The sequence below is a fragment of the Strigops habroptila genome, chromosome 3, assembly GCF_004027225.2.
Source record: "Strigops habroptila isolate Jane chromosome 3, bStrHab1.2.pri, whole genome shotgun sequence".
Lineage (NCBI taxonomy): Eukaryota > Metazoa > Chordata > Aves > Psittaciformes > Psittacidae > Strigops > Strigops habroptila.
Genome location: NC_044279.2, coordinates 1,051,268 through 1,074,351, shown reverse-complemented (window position 1 = coordinate 1,074,351; position 23,084 = coordinate 1,051,268). Strand labels below are relative to the sequence as shown.

General features: G+C 51.9%; 1 protein-coding gene across 1 annotated transcript in view; it reads right to left on the bottom strand.

The window, feature by feature from the left end:
* Positions 1-20,953, bottom strand: part of AHCYL2 (adenosylhomocysteinase like 2) — a 78,502-nt gene extending 57,549 nt beyond the window's left edge. Inside the window, exon 1 of the mRNA XM_030478147.1 lies at positions 20,528-20,953. Coding sequence (XP_030334007.1) covers positions 20,528-20,929 — 402 coding nt within the window. The 5' untranslated portion in view covers positions 20,930-20,953. The remainder of the gene's footprint in view (positions 1-20,527) is intronic.
* Positions 20,954-23,084: the final 2,131 nt, after the last annotated feature.

Sequence of the window (23,084 nt, the reverse complement as noted above, 5' to 3'; positions counted from 1 at the left end):
CTGCCTCAGAGCTCATCTCAGTCTCCCCTCTGGCAGGTTAAAGCCATTCCCCTTGGCCTGTCCCTCCAGGCCCTTGTCGAAAGCCCCTCTCCAGGTTTCCTGCAGCCCCTTTAGGCACCGGAGCTGCTCTAAGGTCTCCCCAGAGCGCAGCAGAGGGGCAGGATCCCCTCCCTGACCTGCTGCTCACGCTTCTTTCTGCTGTTTCTTCTCTTAGTCGATAGCAGTAAGAGCAGAGGTGACTGTGCCCTGGTTCTCTCTGTGTCACAAACACCAGCTGTGCACCTACGCTGGGGCTTATTCTGCTGCTGCTGCTTTTCCAAAGCACTCACCCCACGGTCAGGCCTCCTTTTGATGGGGTAGCACTCTGAAAGGGGAGCAGCAACACCGCTAATGCAGCCTCCCTGCTCCTATTCATCATCCCTCTATTTATCATACCCATGCGAAGCACTTACAAAACAGTCCCTGGTGAACACGGCCTGTTAAAAGGAACTGCAAAGTCATCGCACTTGCAGTGATAAATAATGGCTCTGGCAGGAGCTAATGCAGGATAACACCTTGTTTCTGAGCAGCTTTTCCTCAGATCAGATCGATGGTGTTGATCTTGCACAATCCTCTCCCTCTAATGGTTAAAGCAAGCTCTGGAGTGCTGCTGGGCTCTAAATGAGCCTCCGTGGGACAACATGAGACCACTCTGGCGCTGGGTAAGCTTTAAGGTCCCTTCCAAGCCAAACCACTCCGTGCTTCTCTGCTCGTTTGCTCTTTTAGAGGCAGCAAAAGGTCATTTGGCAGCAAAGCCGAAACCAGCCCTTGAAGCAGTTAACTCAAAAGCACAGATATTTTTAGTGAGGGGAGTTTGTCAGCCTCAGTGGGCAAGAGGGAGGGATGAAATGATGAGTTTGGTTTCCTCTTGCACACATCAGTGATAAACGCAGGCAGAAACGATGGGCTTTATTGCAGCCTGGCAGCTCTGTATTACAATAGTGTCTGCAAATGTGATTTTCAAAGGCAAAGATTTACAGCAATGTGCCTGGCAACACAAGGAGTCCTGCAACATCACACAGCTCATCCTGCCCCCGAGGTGCAAACGCCATCAGACCTGAACCCAACACACAGCGTGCTACAAACAGAAACATGGTCGGTTCTCCTTATAACAAGCCCAGTAAATGGCTAAAAAGGGACAGTTACCAAAGAGGTATTTGGATGATGCTGGAAAATCACCTCTCCCAGCATTAAGTTATCTGTAGAGATGAACAAAATGCCACAGAGAGATAAGAGGTGTCCTGGTTTGGCTGGGATAGAGCCCATTCTCTTCCTAGGTCAGATGAGATGGGGTGTTCTCAGGGTGGTCTGTGTTGGAGAAGACCCAACCAACACAACCCTGTTGTCACCTGAATTTCTGTACACCCCATCTCATCCCTCATCCATTGCAGTGTCCATGAGGGGTAACACTTACTACACCACCAAACTTGGGAACACAAGACAAGTATTCAAACCTTCTCATTGTTCTCATGAAGAACTATCACCTCTTTCACTCCTGTGGTAGCAGCTATCTGGTACACGTTGGTTTTGTGAGTAAGATGAGAGAAGATAAGGAATTGGGGTCTTTAAAATATAAAGAACACTCCATCAAAATGGAATAATGAAATTATAGACAAATACCCCAAACCTATCAAAACCAAAACCCTTCTTGAAGGCTCCTCCACTGTTCCTGTGAACCACCATCTTCCAAAACTTCAAGTTTCATCTGCTATTACACAAGCAGAAGGAAATGTGCAATGGGATGTTCAACCATCATGGTCTAAATGCATTACAATGGCTTTAACCTGCCCGAGGGGAGATTGAGATGAGCTCTGAGGCAGAAGCTCTTCCCTGTGAGGGTGCTGAGGCGCTGGCACAGGGTGCCCAGAGAAGCTGTGGCTGCCCCATCCCTGGCAGTGTTCAAGGCCAGGTTGGACACAGGGGCTTGGAGCAACCTGCTCTAGTGGAAGGTGTCCCTGCCCGGGGCAGGGGTTGGAGCTGGAGGAGCTTTAAGGTCCCTTCCAACACAAACCATTCCATGACCCTATTAGATAAACTCCATCACTCATTCTAGGTACAGGACAGCCAAGAGCTGGACAATAAGGATCTGGACTTCTTCAAGAAGCAAGAGGGTCCATGTCATGAAGAACCACATTTTGGGTCAGAACTCCACTGAAATGGTATCTGCTGTGCATAGAATCAAGAGGCACTTGACACAGGTGCTTTTCTCTCACCTGGATGCACACTTGCAATGGTGGCTTCAGGGGCACAGTGAACTGTGACACTACTTCTTCAAAGGGCTTCCCAGAACCATTAAGCCTTGGCCACTGTGCTGGTGTATTTAAAGATTATTCAGTTCGTTTAGAGGCTTCTCAAAACCTTTCTATTTCTCAGAATACAAAGGCAGCTTCAGCAATCCTTCCCCTTCTTGCGCACACCTAAATATAGGTGCTGCAGAACACAAATCACCGAGTCCCTGAGCTCCTCAGCGATGGGGTGACATTTATTAGAGAACTCCAACGCTCAGAACCTTCCACAACAGCCTTTCAAAGCTCACAACACCCTCACTCCATCGCAACGTCAGAGCTCTTACAGCACTCGATATTAATAAACTTGATGAAGTTATGAGGCTGCTGGATCCATAGCAGCTCTATGGCACCGAAAGGGAGCAGTTCCTCTTCCTCCCCATGCAACCTTCCTCCTCCTCTTCTCCTGGATAGCTCTGCATCCAACGGAGCCTTCTACCAACCTATTCAACTCTACCCAAGCCCAGCTTCATCCTCCCCACCAACCCTCCAACGTGTTCTTGCAAGGCTACCTTGGAAAACCAAGGAGCAATGAAGCAATGAGGAAGGGTGTGGAGCCACACAAGTAGGAGCAAGGTCTCCTTCAGGCAGTAGTAAGGGGTTGAGGTGATTCACACTCTTGCCTAACTTTGAGGTGAAGAAGGGAGAAGGTTCTCACTGACAGAGTAGTGGTTATAATGATTCCTACCTCACCTTTCCACCCGAGGTCACCATTTCTACAGGAGACTCGGCAGAAGCAAAGACCAGCGCTTCAACAGCATGGTAAGTTAATATAACATACAGGCAAAGTCAATTTAACATATTGGGCTATGAGTCATAGAGGTGAAGACACATCCAGCCTCCATGATACCTCCAGCAAGGGCAAGGGATGGACAGTTAAAGGCACTCACGTGTCTGAATGCTTCACGAAGGCAAAGCTGAGCTACCAGAGACACAGGGATGCTCATCCCCAGCCTACAAACCTACACAAAGACTAAAACACCCACAACTTCCCACCAACCATCCCCAGAGCGTGAGCAGCAGCTCAGGGAGGGGATCCTGCCCCTCTGCTGCGCTCTGTGAGACCCCCCCCTGCAGTCCTGATCCAGCTCTGGGGCAACAGCACAAGAGGGACGTGGAGCTGCTGGAGCGAGGCCAGAGGAGGCCCCGGAGCTGCTGCGAGGGCTGGAGCAGCTCTGCTCTGGAGCCAGGCTGAGAGAGCTGGGCTGGGGCAGCCTGGAGAAGAGAAGGCTCCTGAAGGGGACACCTTAGAGCAGCTCCAGTGCCTAAAGGGGCTCCAGGAAACCTGGAGAGGGGCTTTGGGCAAGGGCCTGTAGGGACAGGCCAAGGGGAATGGCTTTAACCTGCCAGAGGGGAGACTGAGATGAGCTCTGAGGCAGCAGCTCTTCCCTGTGAGGGTGCTGAGGCGCTGGCACAGGGTGCCCAGAGAAGCTGTGGCTGCCCCATCCCTGGCAGTGTTCAAGGCCAGGTTGGACACAGGGGCTTGGAGCAACCTGCTCTAGTGGAAGGTGTCCCTGCCCGTGGCAGGGGTTGGAGCTGGAGGAGCTTTAAGGTCTCTTCCAACACAAACCATTCTGGGAAGAAGCTACCACAGAATCCTAAATCCAGTTATGGAAGTCCAGAGAAACCCCTGAAAGAGCAGAATTCACCTGATTTCAAAGAGAAGGTTGTGTGATATAACCCGTAACAGCTTTCATCTGCTGGATGAAGATGAAGGACTCATTTCAAGATATTTACGTGTATGTTTTTAACTCCTTTGGGGAGCACCTGAATTCCACCTGATGCAGTCCTGTGGTTGTGTGTGTAAACCTAGAGTAATGCTGCCCGAGTAATGACACCAAATGGTCCCTTGAATCAATGCCACCAGCAGTAACGTTCTGTTCCTGCAGACAAACGACAAAGAGCAGGAAACAAAGAACAAACAAACAAGAGAAAAAAGCAGCTCGGAGTCCCTGAAGCATAAAAAGACCATTGTCTGGGTTTGGCTTTGGCCAGGAAGCTCAGCAGGTCCATACGCACCTACTCAGCTTTGCCACCGGCTTACTGGAGGAGGAGAAGAAGCCAAATATCATGCCCCAAAATCACTTGGTGCATCAGCTAGAGGGTTGTTACTGTCCGAACCTCCCCACAAGTGTTCCCAAAACGCACTTCTGTTGGAGTTTTCAGGTGAGTGACCAGAGAAGCAGCTTCTCTCTTGTGTTTTAATCGCTGTGTTAGCACCTAACTTCCCTCTGAAGGCAGCTGAGACACCAGAAAACGTAGCACGGAGGTTGTATCATGAAGAACATTGACTGAAAATGCATGTTCAGGCAGCCCCATGACTCACTTGTGGTCATTTTGCTGCATCTGCCCCAGAGAAACCAGGAAATGCTTCAGCTTATTTAGATTAACAATAAAAAGTGAAGGAAAACTGAGGAGCAAAGCACAAAGTTCTTGGCATTTCGAGGTGCTGAGCAGCATCGTTGCTGTGGTGAGCAGATAAGCAAGTTCCTAACCCAAAAGCCTCCTGAGGACAACGTCTGGGTACCATGTTCTGTAATCAAAGGGTATGAACCCCCAAAATCATCCTTCCCTCAGGGCAGCAACACTGTGTTCCACACAGGGCACTTCAGAGGCTGCCTCAAAGACACTGATTCCACTTTGAGCCCCACTAAAATGACTTTCATAAGCAATAAATTGCAGAGCTTCAGAGGTGGAGATTTATTATAGACACTTCTATGGGTGTTTGAGTCATCCCCAATTAATGTAACTGGTTTAGAACTCAAATCTTTGGAATTCAGGGGGCTGCTCCCTATTAAAAGCTCAAACGATATCCTGGAACAGCGTGAGCACGGGGCAGCTGGGAGCAAAGTCTCTCCATACCCAAATGCTCCTTCCTATCCCTTCAGGATACATTCACCCTTCCCTTAACTCCTTGGATGTCCGGAAACGAGGCCCAAAGCCCGTGTTGGCCCTGTGGTTGTGGTGGAAGAGCAGGGCTGTGAGAACTGGCTGGGGTCCAGGCGAAGCAGGAACAGGCAGGAAGCAATCTGGAGCGTGGAATAATTCAGCAGACACGAATGTTTCAGGAGACAGAGCTGGGAAGGCACATGGAGTTACAGTGAGACGCCAGATCAAAATGAAGCATCAAGTAGATTTATCACTTCGTCTCTCTTGTAATTGCAAATGGTCTCCAACCAGCAGCACACAAACCCAGCACAGGGCACAGGGTAAGTGCTCATCCACCCTCCACTCTGCTTGCAAGAGATAACTGATAACATCTCATCTTGTGATAAGAGAAAGGTACACAGAGCTAAAGCAGTTTGCCCAAGGTCACCTCAAAACCATAAGACAGCAAAGTTTAGAGTCACAGGAAGATTTTCTCCTTCTCACTTCCTCACTTTCTCATTTCCGAGAGCTTCTTCCTACCCCTGAGACCAGCAGGAGGTTTCAGTCCTCAGCAATGAGAGTTTTCATGTCTTCATAGAGCCATGGAATGGTTTGGGTTGAAGGGACCTTAAAGCTCCTCCAGCTCCAACCCCTGCCATGGGCAGGGACACCTTCCACTAGAGCAGGTTGCTCCAAGCCCCTGTGTCCAACCTGGCCTTGAACACTGCCAGGGATGGGGCAGCCACAGCTTCTCTGGGAAAAGTCTGTGCCAGCGCCTCAGCACCCTCACAGGGAAGAGCTTCTGCCTCAGAGCTCATCTCAATCTCCCCTCTGGCAGGTTAAAGCCATTCCCCTTGGCCTGTCCCAACCTGTGCCAGTGTCTCACCACCCTCACAGCAATTCCTCTCTCTGCCGTTTGGCTGAGAACTGATGCTGCACGTCCTGCCCCAGAGCACAGTGAAGTACAGACCACAGCACACTCATTCTTGCATTCCACCTCAGGAGTGAGCTGAACAGCACAGGAACAAAAGGCTTCCAGTGCTGTGCTCAGGAATGAGCCAGGAAAACACTGAGGGAAGTGAGTCTGTGAAAGCTCCTTCCCTCAGGAACTGACACTTCAGCCCTTCTGTGCCCGCCAGTGAGGGAGAAGGAACAATCCCAAGCAACCCCTTAAAGCAGTTCCCTTCACAACGCTGCACTTCTGATTTGCTTCTCTTTCTTTCCCCCTTCCTGGGGCCAGAAAGCAACTTCTGCTTCCCAGGTCTTCTGCTCCTTGGCCATTTGAAGGCATCTGAAGGTCTCCAAACCAGTGAACATGTGCAAGTGCTCCTCTGCAGGCAGGCAGCTCTTCTCCAGCCCACATATCCCCAGTGTAACCACCAATGAGCCTCCCGGGCTCTGTTACGTGCTCTGCCTTTGTCTGATCCCGTTTGCTCTGTAACCACAGAAACAGTTTTCAAACTACACCAGCAGAGACACAACCTTCAGCAACCAAGGCTCCAGGCTTTGTTTCCACTTACAAAGACCCATTTGGCACCCACTCCTCTGCTCCTCTCTTTGTTAACTGCAGGATGAAGGATGCACTTACCTCTTAAGAGGCTTCTCCTGGAGGAATTCCACACAGCCCTGCTTTAAAGGGAAATGCTTCTTGTTTTCCAGCGTGACACGTAGCCAGCTCCCTGCTGGAGGTTTCCTGCCCTGCTGCAGCACCCAGCACCGCTCGGACACGCCACAGCTTCAGCTACAACCCAGCACTATTGCACAGCACAGTTTGTTTGCCAGTGGTCAGTCAGGGGTCAGGAAAGCAGAGCTGGAACGTGAGATTGCAGCACCTCACCCCACAAATGCCATTAACAGCCTGCTCTGCTTTCACCTCAGCTCTTCTGCACCCAAGACCCGCACAGGGCTGCTCCTGATAGCAGTAACAACACAGGCTGCAGCCACACAAACACATCCATCTACAGAGCAGGACTTGTTCCTGTATTGCTGTTCACTTCAAGTTGTTCTTATTGCTGAGGACTCCCCAGGGATCCATTCCAGCCTCCCACCTCTTCCCCACCAATGCAATTCCCTGATCCCTCCACACCACCCAGCAACCGCTCTTAAAACAGCCCTCACCACACAGAAGGCTTTCCCAGGCTTCTCCTCCTCCTCCTCTCAGATGATGGGGATTTAACATAAGAACTTCAAGAGACTTGAAGCTAGTTTAGGGCTGGGGGTTTATTTTCTCCTTTTCTTTTTCCACCCACTGCTGTATCGATTTGGAACTTATTCAGTTTAAACATTATGGGAGACAATCTGTGTGAAAGGTGTTAACAGAGAGAAGTTTGTGTGTAAAGCACTTCCCAGTGATGGAGGCAGAACGTGCCAGCGCCTCAGCACCCTCACAGGGAAAAGCTTCTGCCTCAGAGCTCATCTCAGTCTCCCCTTGGGCAGGTTAAAGCCATTCCCCTTGGCCTGGCCCTACAGGCCCTTGTAACACTTACCATGAGGGTGCTGAGGCGCTGGCACAGGGTGCCCAGAGAAGCTGTGGCTGCCCCATCCCTGGCAGTGTTCAAGGCCAGGTTGGACACAGGGGCTTGGAGCAACCTGCTCTAGTGGAAGGTGTCCCTGCCCGAGGCAGGGGAACTGGATGAGCTTTAAGGTCCCTTCCAACCCAAACCAGTCTGGGATTCTACGTGACCTCCTTGGAAGAGCAGCACAGAGGATCTCTAAACTGTTCTCATCCTCCTCAAGAACTGCAAAGTCACAGAAGCACAAACGAACGTCCCCAACACAGCAAACAGTGAAGGGCACCAACCCAGAGAAAAGAAATCCTCTTCTTCCCCTCCTCTTTTTCTCTCCCTTGCTTCCCTTCCTCCACATGTTGACCAGGACATGATTTATCTGTTTGAAAATCATCTCTTTGGGGAAAATTGGCAAACTACCTGCTCCATAAACAGGAGAACATTTAAAAATCAACTAAGGAGTCATGAGCAAGGAAGATTGGTTGATAGAGAAAAGGAAGAAGGAGCCATTGAACAGGTTGAACCCATTAAGAGCAATCTCTGGGTGCTTTTCACTTCTAAATAACACAAGTTGCACAGGAACAAAACTACACGGAAGAAGTTTTGGGGTTTGAAAGCACGATGTAGCATGACAACACCTCAATGCCCTCAGGTTATCCCGAATATCCAGACAACTTTAGACATCTGAGGGTTTCTCCACCATTACTGAGCTGCTCCTCCACTTTCCAGCCCTGTGGCAACGGCTGCTTCAGACGGTGGAACTCACCAAATAACAGCACCAAACCACAGTGTTCATGGTGTGTTCTCACAATGCCAGAAGTTGGGATCATTGGCCTCAGTTACACAACCTAAAGGAGCCTTTAAGCAGGAGTGAGCTGCGCTCACCACCTTAAAGCCACACACTCATCGTCACCGTTACAACACTCAAACACTTTGGTAGACACTGTGCTCTACATTCCAACAAGCTGGAATATCCCAGAAAGAATCATTCCAGATGGGAATTGGAAGGAGCTAGAGAGGGGAAAAAGCAGCAGAGGAGCATGGGGCAGCTCACAAAGGATGTGCTCAAACACCAGCAGGACTCTTCCTTAGGGACTGTAGTGGTACAAGGGGTAATGGGTTCAAACTTAAACAGAGGAAGTTTATATTAGATATAAGGAAGAAGTTCTTTACAGTGAGGGTGGTGAAGCACTGGAATGGGTTGCCCAGGGAGGTTGTGGATGCTCCATCCCTGGCGGTGTTCAAGGCCAGGTTGGACAGAGCCTTGAGCCACATGGTTTAGGGCAAGGTGTCCCTGCCCATGGCAGGGGGGTTGGAACTAGATGATCTTAAGGTCCTTTCCAACCCTTACGATTCTATGATTCTATGATTCTATGTCTCCAGCATTACTCCATCCCTCTTATCCACATAGAAGCCATGGATGAGCGCAAGGCAGAGTAAAACCAGAATTAAACACTATTTAGATTAGTCAAACGTGGTCCCTTCACTTTTCTCATAAAGAAAACATAAAGTAAATGACATCCTACCAAGCCAAAGGTGGACAAAGAATCACTCCTGGCTATCAAGAGGATAAACCAACATGGCAATCCTGGAGCATCAAACATGGAATGTTTGGCACAAGAGCCAATGAGCTGCAAGAAGAAGTTTCAAACTGCAACCTCGAAGTTTCTTCTCCGCCCACAGCGTGGCTGGAAAAGTTGTTGAGAAGATATTCCTGTAACTTAAACACAGCTGTAATGAGCAAAGCTGAGCTTAGCGTGCGCAAAGAAACTCCCCGAGATCTATTCTAGTCTTGCTTTGGGGCCTCAGGTCTATAAAAACAGCACAAGAGGGACGTGGAGCTGCTGGAGCGAGGCCAGAGGAGGCCCCGGAGCTGCTGTGAGGGCTGGAGCAGCTCTGCTCTGGAGCCAGGCTGAGAGAGCTGGGCTGGGGCAGCCTGGACAAGAGAAGGCTCCTGAAGGGGAGACCTTAGAGCAGCTCCAGTGCCTAAAGGGGCTCCAGGAAACCTGGAGAGGGGCTTTGGACAAGGGATGGAGGGACAGGCCAAGGGGAATGGCTTTAACCTGCCAGAGGGGAGACTGAGATGAGCTCTGAGGCAGAAGCTCTTCCCTGTGAGGGTGCTGAGGTGCTGGCACAGGGTGCCCAGAGAAGCTGTGGCTGCCCCATCCCTGGCAGTGTTCAAGGCCAGGTTGGACACAGGGGCTTGGAGCAACCTGCTCCAGTGGAAGGTGTCCCTGCCCGGGGCAGGGGTTGAAGCTGGAGGAGCTTTAAGGTCTGTTCCAGCACAAACCAGGCTGGGGTTCTATGAAGACATTCAAAAGCATTGCTGGGGTGAGCAGGTACCGCTGTTTTGCTGGGAGTCCTGAACACCAGCAGCACTGGGGACATTACCTGGACACTGCTCCAGCAAGGAGGAACAAGAGCAGTTTATGAGACTTCCCCTCCCACGAGCCTTGCATTGAAGCCTCGTTTGTTCTGCTTGTGTTGTGCCCCTCTCTGCATTATTTAAACACAGTACAAAGCCAGACAACAAAACCAGGCACAGGCTGATATTCAGCACTTCTTGCGCTGTGTGTTTTGTTGCCTGGTTATTCTCCTCTCCAGAGCTGTTTGTTTTCCCCACCAGCTAAAACTGACACTGAGGTTAGGAAATAATGATTGCAGCAGAAAGCCAAAGTGGTAGCAAACCACCCGGGTCCTCTCCTTACGCCTTAAATAACATTTTCCATGTAGATCTTCCAGCAGTGTTCAAAACACTGCAGTCTAAAATACCTTCCTCCAAGCTGCAGCTCTGCAGTCCTTGCTCTCAGGGGCTGCAGGTTAGATCCCAATACCCATCAGAGCACAAGGAATGATCGCAGAGGAAGGAAGCAGAGGAAAGAGGTGATTTCCCTGCAGAGTTCTGGAATGCTGTTGGTGCTTTGGTATGTGGGAGCTCAGAATCTCATTTCTGGCCATGTTCAAAATCATTTCTAGCTCTAACAGGTAAGTGATGAGGACTTTGATCCAAATACAGCAAAAGGAATGCTGTTTGGAAGGATCAAGGTTTGAATACTGCAGTAAAGTCACTGCTTTACAAGGAGAAAGTTGCTTGTGTGGCCTTTGCAGCAGTGCTGAGCACACACAACCTTGGGTTCTAGAGAAGGAAAAGAGGTGGATAAAATCTGACAGAAGAAATGGGGAAAGAGACAGTATTAGTCGATATTCCAGCCCTTGGGAACTGCATCCTGATGTGAACACCACAGCACTGCAGGATCTCCAACCAAATCCTCCACCTCTGACCAGACCAGGATATCAATCACACTGTCTACCCGCTTCTTTCCAAGCCAAGACCCTCAGTGTCCGCATCCTATCTCCTCCAGCTTTACGCTCCTGCATCAGGAAAAGGATGGAACCCGCTGGCAGTGCTCAGGGCCAGGTTAGCAAGCGATGGGACAAGAGGAAACGGCCTCAAGCTGCCCCAGGGCAGGTTTAGATGGAGCTGAGGAACAATTCCTTCCCCAAAGGGTGCTCAGGCATTGGAACAGGCTGCCCAGGGCAGGGCTGGAGTCACCGGCCCTGGAGGATGGGGACATGTACACGTGGCATTTAGTGACATGGTTCAGTGATGGACATGGCAGTGCTGGGTTAACAACTGGACTCGATCTTAAGGGTCTTCTCTAACCTAAGTGATTCTTCCCTGTGAGGGTGCTGAGGCGCTGGCACAGACTTTTCCCAGAGAAGCTGTGGCTGCCCCATCCCTGGCAGTGTTCAAGGCCAGGTTGGACACAGGGGCTTGGAGCAACCTGCTCTAGTGGAAGGTGTCCCTGCCCGGGGCAGGGGTTGGAGCTGGAGGAGCTTTAAGGTCCTTTCCAACCCAAACCAGGCTGGGGTTCTATGATTTTATTATCAGCTCTGAAGCCTCGCACACTCACAGCACATACCAAGCCTGGAGCGTGATTAATGCCGGTGAAGAGCAGAAAGATCAGGGCAGTTTAGTATTACAGAAAGGCACTTCCATTAACATCCAACTGGTGGATGTGGAATGCTGGAGATTACAGCAGCAATCCCTCATCCTGGAATGTACAAATTTGGGGTTTAAAGCAAGAAATAATTAATCCACAAACCCACGCTAGTGAGTTCTGCAACCAATAAAAACGCTCTTGGCTGATGCTGAAAGAGATCCAAGCAGATTTCCCCACCTCCCTAAACACTGAAGTCATGGAGAGAACTCCAAATCTGAGTCAGCAAGCTTTTGGTTAGCTGGGAGGAAAGCTTGGGAACAGATACCAGCATGGACCACAGGAAAGCTGGTTTCCCAAATTGGTCCTTGAGTCATTTTTATGGGAACAGACCATTCCCTGGGTTTTCTCACACAACTTGAGGATTCAACATTGATCACTTCACCTCTGCAAAGCAAACAACGAAGCTTCCTAACTGCCAGCTGAAGGCACGGTCAGGCTGCTTCTATTTTTAAGGACATGCTTTTGGAATAAACCTGGCAATAAGAGAGGTTCAGCACTTCTGGGAGAGCAGCTCATTTTTCAACTGACTTTCCTCCTCTTTCGACACTCATGAAAAATGCAGCTGCCTGTCAGGAGAAAGGAAAAATACCTGGAGTTCCAATGCTGCCACCCCTGCAATTTAAAGCAAGGTTGAACACTGCAGCACTCAACGTTTCACACAGGAAAATGCTAAAGTGCTATTAGAAGAATATTCAAGCTGACTGAAAATACAGAATGAAGGTTGTTCACTCAGCCTGAAGTCACCCACACAGCAGAGCCCATCTCCAGCAGTGGACAGAACGCCGTCTGGGGGTTGGATTTGCTGATGCTTTACTGTTGAGAAGCTGCAAAGGGCACAAAGAAAGAGGCAGGAGGCTTCGAGAAGAACGAGGGGGTTGGTTAAGCTGCTAAATGCTGCCCTATGTAATTAAATTCTCTATTTTAATTTGCTAGAGTTGCTATAGGCAAGTCTGTGCAGGAAGGTGCAGACAGACTGGAGCTGGGGCTGGATGGCCACATGCCAGCTCCGGTCCAGGAGCAGCACAGCGCTGCTGCAGGCTCCCAGCGAGCGTTGTGCTGATGCATCCTGAAGGGAACAAGACACAAAGTGACTCATGTGGGATCGATTCAGCATGTGCAGCTGAATTGCTCTGGCTGCATCTGTTTCGGCATGTCTGAGGCAAAAGCAGGCAGAAAAGTTCACCCTCAGTCAGCTTCTCACATCAGGCCATGAACTAAGATCAGCATCACGTCACAGCTCATGACCCAGGGCTTGGAGACGTGTGGAGCACTCTCAGCTCCAAGTGAACTCGGTGGGAACTATCCTTCAATAAGAGAGAGGTGTTTAATAGTGACACCCGTGGGGAAAAAGGTCACATCATCTTCACTTCATAAGCAAACCCCAAATATCGTGACTAGAGGCTTTCATTTCAGTGCATCGATCAATTCAGTGCTACAAACCCGAGATGAAGCAGCTCCATCTCTACAAAGGCTGGAAAAGACTTCACACAGCATTCCTGAGCTTCTCAAGGGGGCAGAGGAATGTTAATTCCAGGCTCTCACCCATCCTGGCTGCTTCTGCAGCACTCCAATGTTACATGTGCAGCCTTTCATCTTGGGCAGAAACAGAACACGAGCCGGACTGTTTGATTCTTGGGAAAGAACCTGGAAATGTCCTTTACTTCAGGGACTGTTCTGCTGGTCACAGAGTCTTGGGGAAAGTCACACAAGTCAGGTTAAAGCCATTCCCCTTGTCCTGCCCCTACAGGCCCTTGGCCAAAGCCCCTCTCCAGGTTTCTTGTAGCCCCTTTAAGCACTGGAAGCTCCTGCTTTGATATTTACCCTCTTCTTCAGTTTTGCAGATTCAAAGCAGAGGTGCACAAGCAGAACCTCAGTCACGTGAAGGGAACATCCTCCCTAAAGCACAATAGCTGAGCTCTTAAATCCCAGTGTAGAGACACGAGCTGTAGGCAAGATACAAATCTGAATGATGAATGGAAGGGAGACAGCCCCAGAAATAAGGCCCAGCCTCTAAATAAAAACAGTGGAGGCTGCTTCCTTTGAGTCCCAGCAGAACTGTCAGGTTCCAGGGCTTCAAGTGAGCAACAGACTGACGAGGAGGAAAAGGGTGAATTAAGGATAAAATAAGCTTTAAATATTCTTGCATGAAATCCTCTGTGCTCAGGTCTGCAGTTAAAGGCATTCATAGCAGAAAGAAATCCCACTGAAATGCCTCAATTTCCATCTTGAGAAGCCCTAAAATGGATTGGAAGTGTTCAAGGCCAGGGTGGACACAGGGGCTTGGAGCAACCTGCTCTAGTGGAAGGTGTCCCTGCCCATGGCAGCGGTTGGAACTGGAGGAGCTTTAAGGTCCCTTCCAACACAAACCAGTCTGGATTCCATGATCTATGATAAGACAATTACATGGCTGGGTTTGTGCCCTTCCACTGCAGCAGCTTCTACACAACATTTGGAGCAATTCCATCCTTTCAACCTTGGTTTGCTTCAATGCCACCAAAGCTGCAGGTCAACTCTGCTTGTCCCAGCTGAGCTCACTCCTTCCTTTGCAGTTTTACCTCCATCTCTCATGTGTTTGAGTTAAATCACCATATTGGTTTACAATTCACCTGAGTTTAAAAGAAACCTAAAAGGTCAAACACGGCTCTGAAAGTCCTAATTGCTTTTCTTTGCTCATCTTTCATGCACCAAGTGAAGGCCAAAGCTAAGACAAGGCTTTTAATTGCTTGTAAATTCAAACAGCAGGTTCTGTCCCTCCAGGCAAGATACAGACACAGAGATCATGATGGGTTTTAACACCTGAGAATGACACAGAGCTACAGTGCCACAGCCTCTTGGCAAACATGAGTTTGTTACCGACAGTGGGAAGGTTTGAGGTGCCCTGGACTGCACCCAGCTTCTTATTTCAGTGCCACTGATGTGTTACAACTTAGCACCTACTCGCATTCACAGCCATTATTTTCCTCTCCCTTTTCCCCCCTCAACCATCTCTTCTCTTCTGCTCTGAGCCTCCATCCCAAAGGTTGATGTATTGATCTCTCCACAATCCCAAGCAGTCACGTGCAGACACCTTCTAAAATTAACCTGCACACACTCACAGGGAGACAGACCCCGAGTATTACAGGAAATAAAAGCATACGGCCTCCAACGATAAGATTTTCCTAAATGGAATCCAAACCACACTCACCACGAGCAGCTCTTGGGAATTAAGCCTCGGGGGAAGCATTTATTACCCAGCAGAAGTGGTCACTAGGGGTTAGAGTGAAACAGAGCAGCTAGAGAACCAATGCACAAGCACGGAGCCAAACTAACCCCTCTGCCCCACAAAACAACGTGGGAATGTCACAAGGAATTTCTATGAACAAGGGAAAAGCTCAGTTTTCATTGCAGGCAATGAAACCTGCTGGGAGCCAAGGTCAGAATCCACGTTTAGACGAGCCACGGGAGAGTCATGGCTGGTCTTAGTGGAATGAGCCCTCCCAGCAGCTCCCAGTCAGCTGATGTGCCAGGCTGGCGAGCAGCAGGCATTCACTGTGCTGTAACCCCTTCTCCAAAGGCGTTTCCAGCGAGGAGTTTCAGGGAGGTTATCCTCGAGCAGTGACATTATGCACCTCATCAGCCTGTACCTCGGTTTTCCACAGCCACGGGCACTGCAGAGGGGGTGGAACGCTGAGAAAACAACCTGTGCTCTGCTCCAGCGGCTCTGAACAAATCCACAGCAACAACAGCAGCAAATCAATCCCTCCCCGTGCTAAAGCCTCTGCTTTAACGATGCCAAGGAGCAAAGGGACACAGCTGGGAAGTCAAGGAGTTGGCTGGGCTTGCTTTATGGAGTGGCTGGGACAATAAAACAATAACCTTCTGCTTTTAATTGGTAGTGTTTAATGTACAGCTCCCAGCCACACAACTGCTGTCCCAGGGAGGTGCATGAGCATTCCCTGAGCCTTACTTGCCAAGCAGTTAAGAATCATTAAACCAAGAAGTGCATCTGGTTGAGCTTATGTTCTTATGGGGGCAGAGAGTCATTACAAGGTTAAGACCCCCCAGCTAATCACTTTGGAGGCTTAATTAAAGCCCCTTGCTGGCTCCCACCTCACACACACCACTGTTTCCACAAGTTCTGTGGCTTTTGGGTGCTTTGATCTGGGAATGCCCCAAGAATCAGCACAAAACCTGCATGGCCACCACCCCCTAAAGCCAACGAATGATCATCTAACCATCAAACCCCATTCAAACCTAAAGCACTGAACGATTCACGTGCCTCAGGACCCTGACTCACATCACGGATGGACACCTGGAACTGTTCCTCAGCTCCATGGCTGCCCTGGCTCCAGGAGTGGGGACACATCTCCTGAGTCACCCAGGCTGCAGCTGCAGCATCCCATCACACACACTGGTGTCCTGACCAAGCCGAACCAGCACCCAGCTGCTGCTGGAGAGGCCTTTCCATCCCTCCCACTTCCCTCCCGCTTCTCCCGCACCATTCCCAGCTCCTCCTTGACCCTGCGTTGGAGGGAATCACACCAAGAGAAAACTAACTCCAAGTGAGGAGTTTAATGCAGTTTGAGCTGCCTCATCTTGGAGCCATGCGAGATCTTGGCAGGAGGGGAAGGAGGGAGGGTCAGGACACGCAGCCAGAGGCAGGAGGAGATCTGGGCCACCCCTGAAGCTCAGGCCATGAGCCCACACCTCGGGACAGGTCAAAGAGCCACTCACCAGCCCACGTCAGAGGCAGCGAGCTTCGAGGCAGCGCCAGACAACCAGGGGCCAGCTAAATCTACCTGTGTCAGCGCACGTAAAGGTCACACCACATCCATTAGTCAGAGATGGCTGTAATGTCAAGTCCAATGTCATCTCCGAAATGAGGCCTTCTAGCCATCTCCTGAGAGAGCAGATCTACAGCAGGAACCCAAAGAGAACAAAAACGTCATTACACAGATCTCATTTCCAAGCACAACCACAGGCTGGGGGAGACTGGACAGAGCAGCGTGAGGAGGACTTGGGGTGTTGGGTGAGGAGAAGCTCCCCATGACCCGGCTTCAGTGTGTGCTTGAGCCCAGAACCCCCCGTGTGCTGGGCTGCACCCCCAGAGCATGAGCAGCAGGTCAGGGAGGGGATCCTGCCCCTCTGCTGCGCTCTGGGGAGACCCCCCCTGCAGTCCTGATCCAGCTCTGGGGCAACAGCACAAGAGGGACGTGGAGCTGCTGGAGCGAGGCCAGAGGAGGCCCCGGAGCTGCTGCGAGGGCTGGAGCAGCTCTGCTCTGGAGCCAGGCTGAGAGAGCTGGGCTGGGGCAGCCTGGAGAAGAGAAGGCTCCTGAAGGGGACACCTTAGAGCAGCTCCAGTGCCTAAAGGGGCTCCAGGAAACCTGGAGAGGGGCTTTGGACAAGGGATGCAGGGACAGGACAACATCCAAATAGTTTTCAACTGAGAGAGATAGAGAGGAAAGAACAATCACAGCCATTCACCCGCAACTCTGTGCTCGTGTCAGACCTACGAAATAAACATTTGGTTGCCCAGTTCTCCAGGAACACATGTTAAAACTTCAATGAAAGGGATAAAAACCAACACAACCCCCCAGTATTTTCAATCTATAAACCAGTCAAGAAAAAAATACAGAGATTTTTCTTCCAGGCACGCACTGTGAAGAACTACAGCTCAATTCACTTCACTCCCAAGTTGATATGACCTTCTTATCTCTCTTAAACAGACCTTTACCTTTATTCCAGGTCTTAAAAATCTATTGGATCCAACTAATAGGAAATTTATCTGCTTCTTTTAGACTTATTTTTGTAGCGAACCTTTTTCCAACAGATGCTTCAGCTCCACATGCCCAATTTTCAGGCACAGGGATGGGAACAATTTCATGGTGACCAAATCTGGTGTTTTATTTAAATACCAGGACTTCCTAAGGAAGAGCAGAAAGGACTCGGGACTCATAAATCTCTTAAATGAGGTGCCCAACAGCCTCTCCTGTCTCTGGAGCACACACTGGGAAGCAGCAGCAGGGAGGAGAAGGAGAAGGAACAGTACGTCCTCCCAGATACCCTCCATCAACACATCCCGCTTCCTTCAGCGACCAGATTGTCGGCTCCGAACCAAACCCAGCACCCACGGCAGCGGGAGCCAGCTGGGAGCTGTGCTGCTCCATCAGCTTCCTGGCTGCTGCTCCCGAAAGCCTGGCAACCGTGCCTGCTCTCAACAAGAGACCAACCTCTGCTGCTGCCAGGGGTGTCCAGGGAGAGCGGTGCAGATTCCTTCAAGATGGCTTAAGACAACAGCCCCATCACCCACCATCATAGAATGGTTTGGGTTGGAAGGGACCTTAAAGCTCATCCAGCTCCAACCCCTGCCCCGGGCAGGGACACCTTCCACTAGAGCAGGTTGCTCCAAGCCCCTGTGTCCAACCCGGCCTTGAACACTGCCAGGGATGGGGCAGCCACAGCTTCTCTGGGCACCCTGTGCCAGCGCCTCAGCACCCTCACAGGGAAGAGCTTCTGCCTCAGAGCTCATCTCAATCTCCCCTCGGGCAGGTTAAAGCCATTCCCCTTGGCCTGTCCCTCCAGGCCCTTGTCCAAAGCCCCTCTCCAGGTTTCCTGGAGCCCCTTTAGGCACTGGAGCTGCTCTAAGGTCTCCCCTTCAGGAGCCTTCTCTTCTCCAGGCTGCCCCAGCCCAGCTCTCTCAGCCTGGCTCCAGAGCAGAGCTGCTCCAGCCCTCGCAGCAGCTCCGGGGCCTCCTCTGGCCTCGCTCCAGCAGCTCCACGTCCCTCTTGTGCTGTTGCCCCAGAGCTGGATGCAGTTGCATCCCTCTGGATTCCATCCCTTCCCTCCAGCGTGCTGACCACACCACACAGCTCAGTGCCACCAGCAAACCTGCTGAAGATGCTTGATCCTACTTTGTCAATCCCATCAATACACCCCTTCAGTCCTAGAGTCAGTGATGCAAATGTGTCATCTAACGTTGGGTTCCTCTCACCAGAGAAGTGCTGGACTTCAGGACAAGGGGGCAAGTAGAAACCCCTCTCTGTTGTTTTACCAAAGAAAAAGAAAAGACTAAGGGTTTAGAAGTATTAAAGACACTTGAGGAGAAATACGGATACCCTGAGGGTCTCTAAAAATGGAGCGATGGGATTAGTGTATCCAAGGGAGAGAGCTCCAGACTCCAGGGATGGAAATCACAATCTCAGAGGAGACATGTCCTTTACCAAGGAACTGACCCCCACTCCACCCCAGCAGAAGTTCTAAAGGGATGAAGGAGCCCTTGATCCAGTCCCTTCTTACAGGGACACCCCCCTTCCCACAGAGCCTCTAAGAGAGGCTCCACTTTCAGGGAAGCCACACAGTTATGGAGACAAACTCCCTCATCCTGAGCCTTCAGAAGGGGCAGGAAATATTAGAGCGATGGTGAAGGAGGGTGGAAGTCAATCCACGAAGTCTTCACCCTGAAGTCTCACCGGTTCCCCTCACAACACTTTTCCCCCTGTATTCCCCAATAGGTTCTTTCATCACAAGGAAAAAGTCCTCCCAAGATTTCCAAAGGGAAAGGTGCCCTCAGGTTGCTTCCACTCTGTGGAAAACATGAGTTCCTTTACAGCCACCTATGGAAGGACGTAACTACAGGAGAGCACACGCACACCCCTGCTACAGGGAGTATCCTCTTCCATGGGAGGATCTACATCACCTGAGAAGCTCAAATACGTGTGGATGGATCTACACGAACAGGTCAGAGCACGGACGCTGGCATGGACATCATCTACCTGCAAATGTCTACACATGACACAGGGCTGTCTGTGCACGCCTGAACACATCTGTGTCCGTGAGGATGTCTACAACCACATGGCAACGCACAGACAGACGTGTAAAGGCACAAGTGCACGCCTGAGCACGCACATCCATGTGCCTGTATGCACAGAGGTGCTGCTCTGCCACGTCCATAGGTGCACACCCAGTGCACAGTCACCGGGCAGAAAACAAGCCACGTGTTCCCTATGTGCACCTCGATGTGCCGGCGCCAGGAAGGGGCACCCCAAAGGACAGGGCACCCCTGGGTGTGTGCACACAGTGATACACCCAAAGGCACAGCGATACACACAGGAGCACGCCTGTGCACACGGACATCCACACTGGAACCTCGTTATCCCTCGTGTACCACGGCATAGGCAGCTCTGTGGGTTTTTATCTGGCACATATCTATATCTCACATCCCCAGGGAGGTGAACCCAACGTGAACCCACACACATCCCGGAGCTCACGTACCTGGCACCGGCGCTTCCCGCAACCCACACACACCCGGAGCGGGGTGTGCACACACCCAGTGTGTACCTACACTGCTTGTAGATTGGTGTGTAAGTAAGCAAGCACATACCCTGCAAGGGAGGCACACCTCCGGGCACACATACAGCCAACACGGACCCGCATACAGCTGACAGGGACCCACACAGCAGGACCACGCTGGTCATACATGTTCATGGGCACATCCACAGCCCATGTCTGCGTGTGCACCCCACATGTACCCACAGGGCTGAGGCACACAAAGAGCAGATGGGACCCCACGGCCCCTGAGGAGTGTGTCCCCAAAACACAGCCACAGCTTAGAAGCACTTTATAGCATAGAAGCACCCCAGGGCACACCAACACCGGGCACCCACATACCGGGACCCCCACATCGCGCCAGTCCCTACGGGGAGGGAGGCAGCACCGTGTCCCCAAGCACCGGGACGGTTCTCTCTGCCCGGTGCGTGCATGAGGGTGTCCCCCGGGGATGGCCCGGTGCGGGTGCGGGTTCCCCACGCCCGCGGATGGCTGCTCCCCCCCCGTCCCTCCCCGTTACCTTCTTGACGGTGCGCGGCGCCTCGCTGACGGTGCCGTCGGGGCTGACGAGCGCCTCGGCCGCGGCCCCGCCGCTGTCGTTACCGTCGCGGTGCCGGTGCTGGGGGTGATGCGGGTCGCTCCGCTTCATAGCCGAAGCCTGCGGCACCTTAGCGGCGCCCGGAGGCAAGCCGGCGGCGGAGGACGACAGCCCGGGGCAGCCGCTCCCCGGAGGCCGCTCGCTGCAGGAGGACGGCGCCGGGGCCGCCTCACGCTCGGTGGCCGGCAGCGGGCAGGGAGCCGCGGCCACGCCGTGCCCGGGAGGGTGAGCGGTCACCGGCTCACACGGCGGCCCCGCCGCTTTATCCATGGGGCCGCTCAGCTCCTTCAGCTCCACAGCCGGGGCCGCCACCTGCACCGACATCGCCGCCGCCGCCTCCGGCTCCTCAGGGACGGACCGCCCCTCGCCCGCCCCTCAGCGCCGCGGGATATGCCGGGACCCGCAGTCCTCCCGCCCGCCACCGAGCCGGGACTACAACTCCCGGCAGCCTCCGCGCCGCGGCCCCAGCGCCCCGCCTGCTCGCTCTGCGCCGCGGGTCCTTCTGGGAAATGTAGTCCTGAGGTGTGTTCGGGGGAGCCGGCCGCTGAGGAGGGGGCAGAGCCGCAAAATGGCGGCGGCGGGAGGCGAAGCCCCGCCAGGAGACGGGCTCGGTGTGTGCGGCTCCAGCCGGCCCCGCACCCATCCCTGTGGGGAGGTTTGGGTGCTTTTTCACGTTTTAAGGGATTTCTGTGTATTTTGGCCGGTCGCAGGTCTGTGATCATCGCACAGGGGTCTGGCACAGCTGTCCGCTGCTCCTCCGCAAATAAACCCCATGGAAACATGGAAAACCCATGGAAACATGGAAAACCAGGAGATGAGATGTTCTGGCATGCGAGGGCGATCCTGGAGAGCTGGAAAACGCGGTGTCCTGCCAGGTCCTGCGAGCCCGCAGTGCCCTGTTGTGGGTCAGGTCTGCTTCAGGGGCACAGGGACAGACAAAAGTCACTAATGAACCGCATTGTCCTAAATCCAGCTCTTCAGGAAAGCTCCACTTAGGGAAGGGGAAGTCAAACCCATCCTCTTTGGCTTACTTTTATCATATTAGGATTAATGCAGTATCTCTAGGCACAAGCCAAGGACCGAAGCCGGTGTGTTTGGTGTTGTGCTCAACATTCCCATCTCATTTGAAGGGCAGGAACTTGCATCCAAAACATTGGGATGGTTGCAAGCAAAGGGAGTTTGTTGATATCAAAGGGGATGTGATCGGCCAAGCAGGTGGGATGCAGAACATCATAGAATCATGGAATCATCCAGATTGGAAAAGACCTTCAAGCTCATCCAGTCCAACCGCCCCCAGCAGTGCCAAGGCCACCACTAACCCATGGCACTGAGGCCTTGGCTACACGGGGTGTGAACACTTGCAGGGACGGTGACTCCAGCCCTGCCCTGGGCAGCCTGTTCCAATGCCTGAGCACCCTTTGGGGAAGGAATTGTTCCTCAGCTCCATCTAAACCTGCCCTGGGGCAGCTTGAGGCTGCTTCCTCTGTCCCATCCCTTGTTCCTTGGGAGCAGAGACCAGCCCCCTCCTGGCTCCATCCTCCTGTCAGGCAGTTGCAGAGAGCGAGAAGGTCCCCCCTGAGCCTTCTCTTCTCCAGACTAAACCCTCCCAGGTCCCTCAGCCATTCCTCATCACACTTGTGCTCCAGGCCCTGCACCAGCTCCGGTGCCCTTCTCTGGCCCCGCTCCAGCACCTCAATGTCTCTCTTGCAGTGAGGGGCCCAGAACTGACACAGGATTCGAGGTGCAGCCTCACCAGTGCCCAGCACAGGGGGACAGTCCCTGCCCTGGCCCTGCTGCCACACTGGTGCTGAGCCAGGCCAGGATGCTGGTGGCTTCTTGGCTGCCTGGGCACAAGCTGCTCGTGTTCAGCTCCATCAATCCAGGTCCTTTCCCATGAGCAGTTTCCAGCTGTGCTTCCCCAAGCCTGGATCATTTCGGGGGCTGTTGTGATCCAAGTGCTACAACAAGATGCTGGAAAAGGGAGAGGCATGAAATCCTGTGGAGTTTCAGGATCCACCAGAACTCCATGACTTAGAAACATTAAGGATAAAACTGGCAAGATTGCAATGATCAGGAGAGTTCCTGATTCCCAAGTTATCACCCACAGCTCAGAACCTTTGAGTCAAGCTCGGTGTTTGGGATGAGCTGGCTGCGAGATGAGGCACAGGGAGAGAGAGGAGGAACCCACAGAACCACCCCCAAAATCAGGAGGCAGCAATCAGGGGGCAGCAAGACCTGAGAAGCCAAAGGAGGGTTTGATGCTTGGAGAAGAAGAACCTGGTTGGCAGCAGATGAGCAGTTGGTAAAAACTTAGTGGGAACAGAAGGAAAACTGGTTTCAATATATAATTATATATTATGTATTATATGTTCTGTATTATATGAATATTAGATATAATATTCATTCTATTATATCCAGGTGGCAGCTGGACTGGATGGAGCTGAAGAGAAGAAAGCATTTAACATGCTGCAAAGGCAAC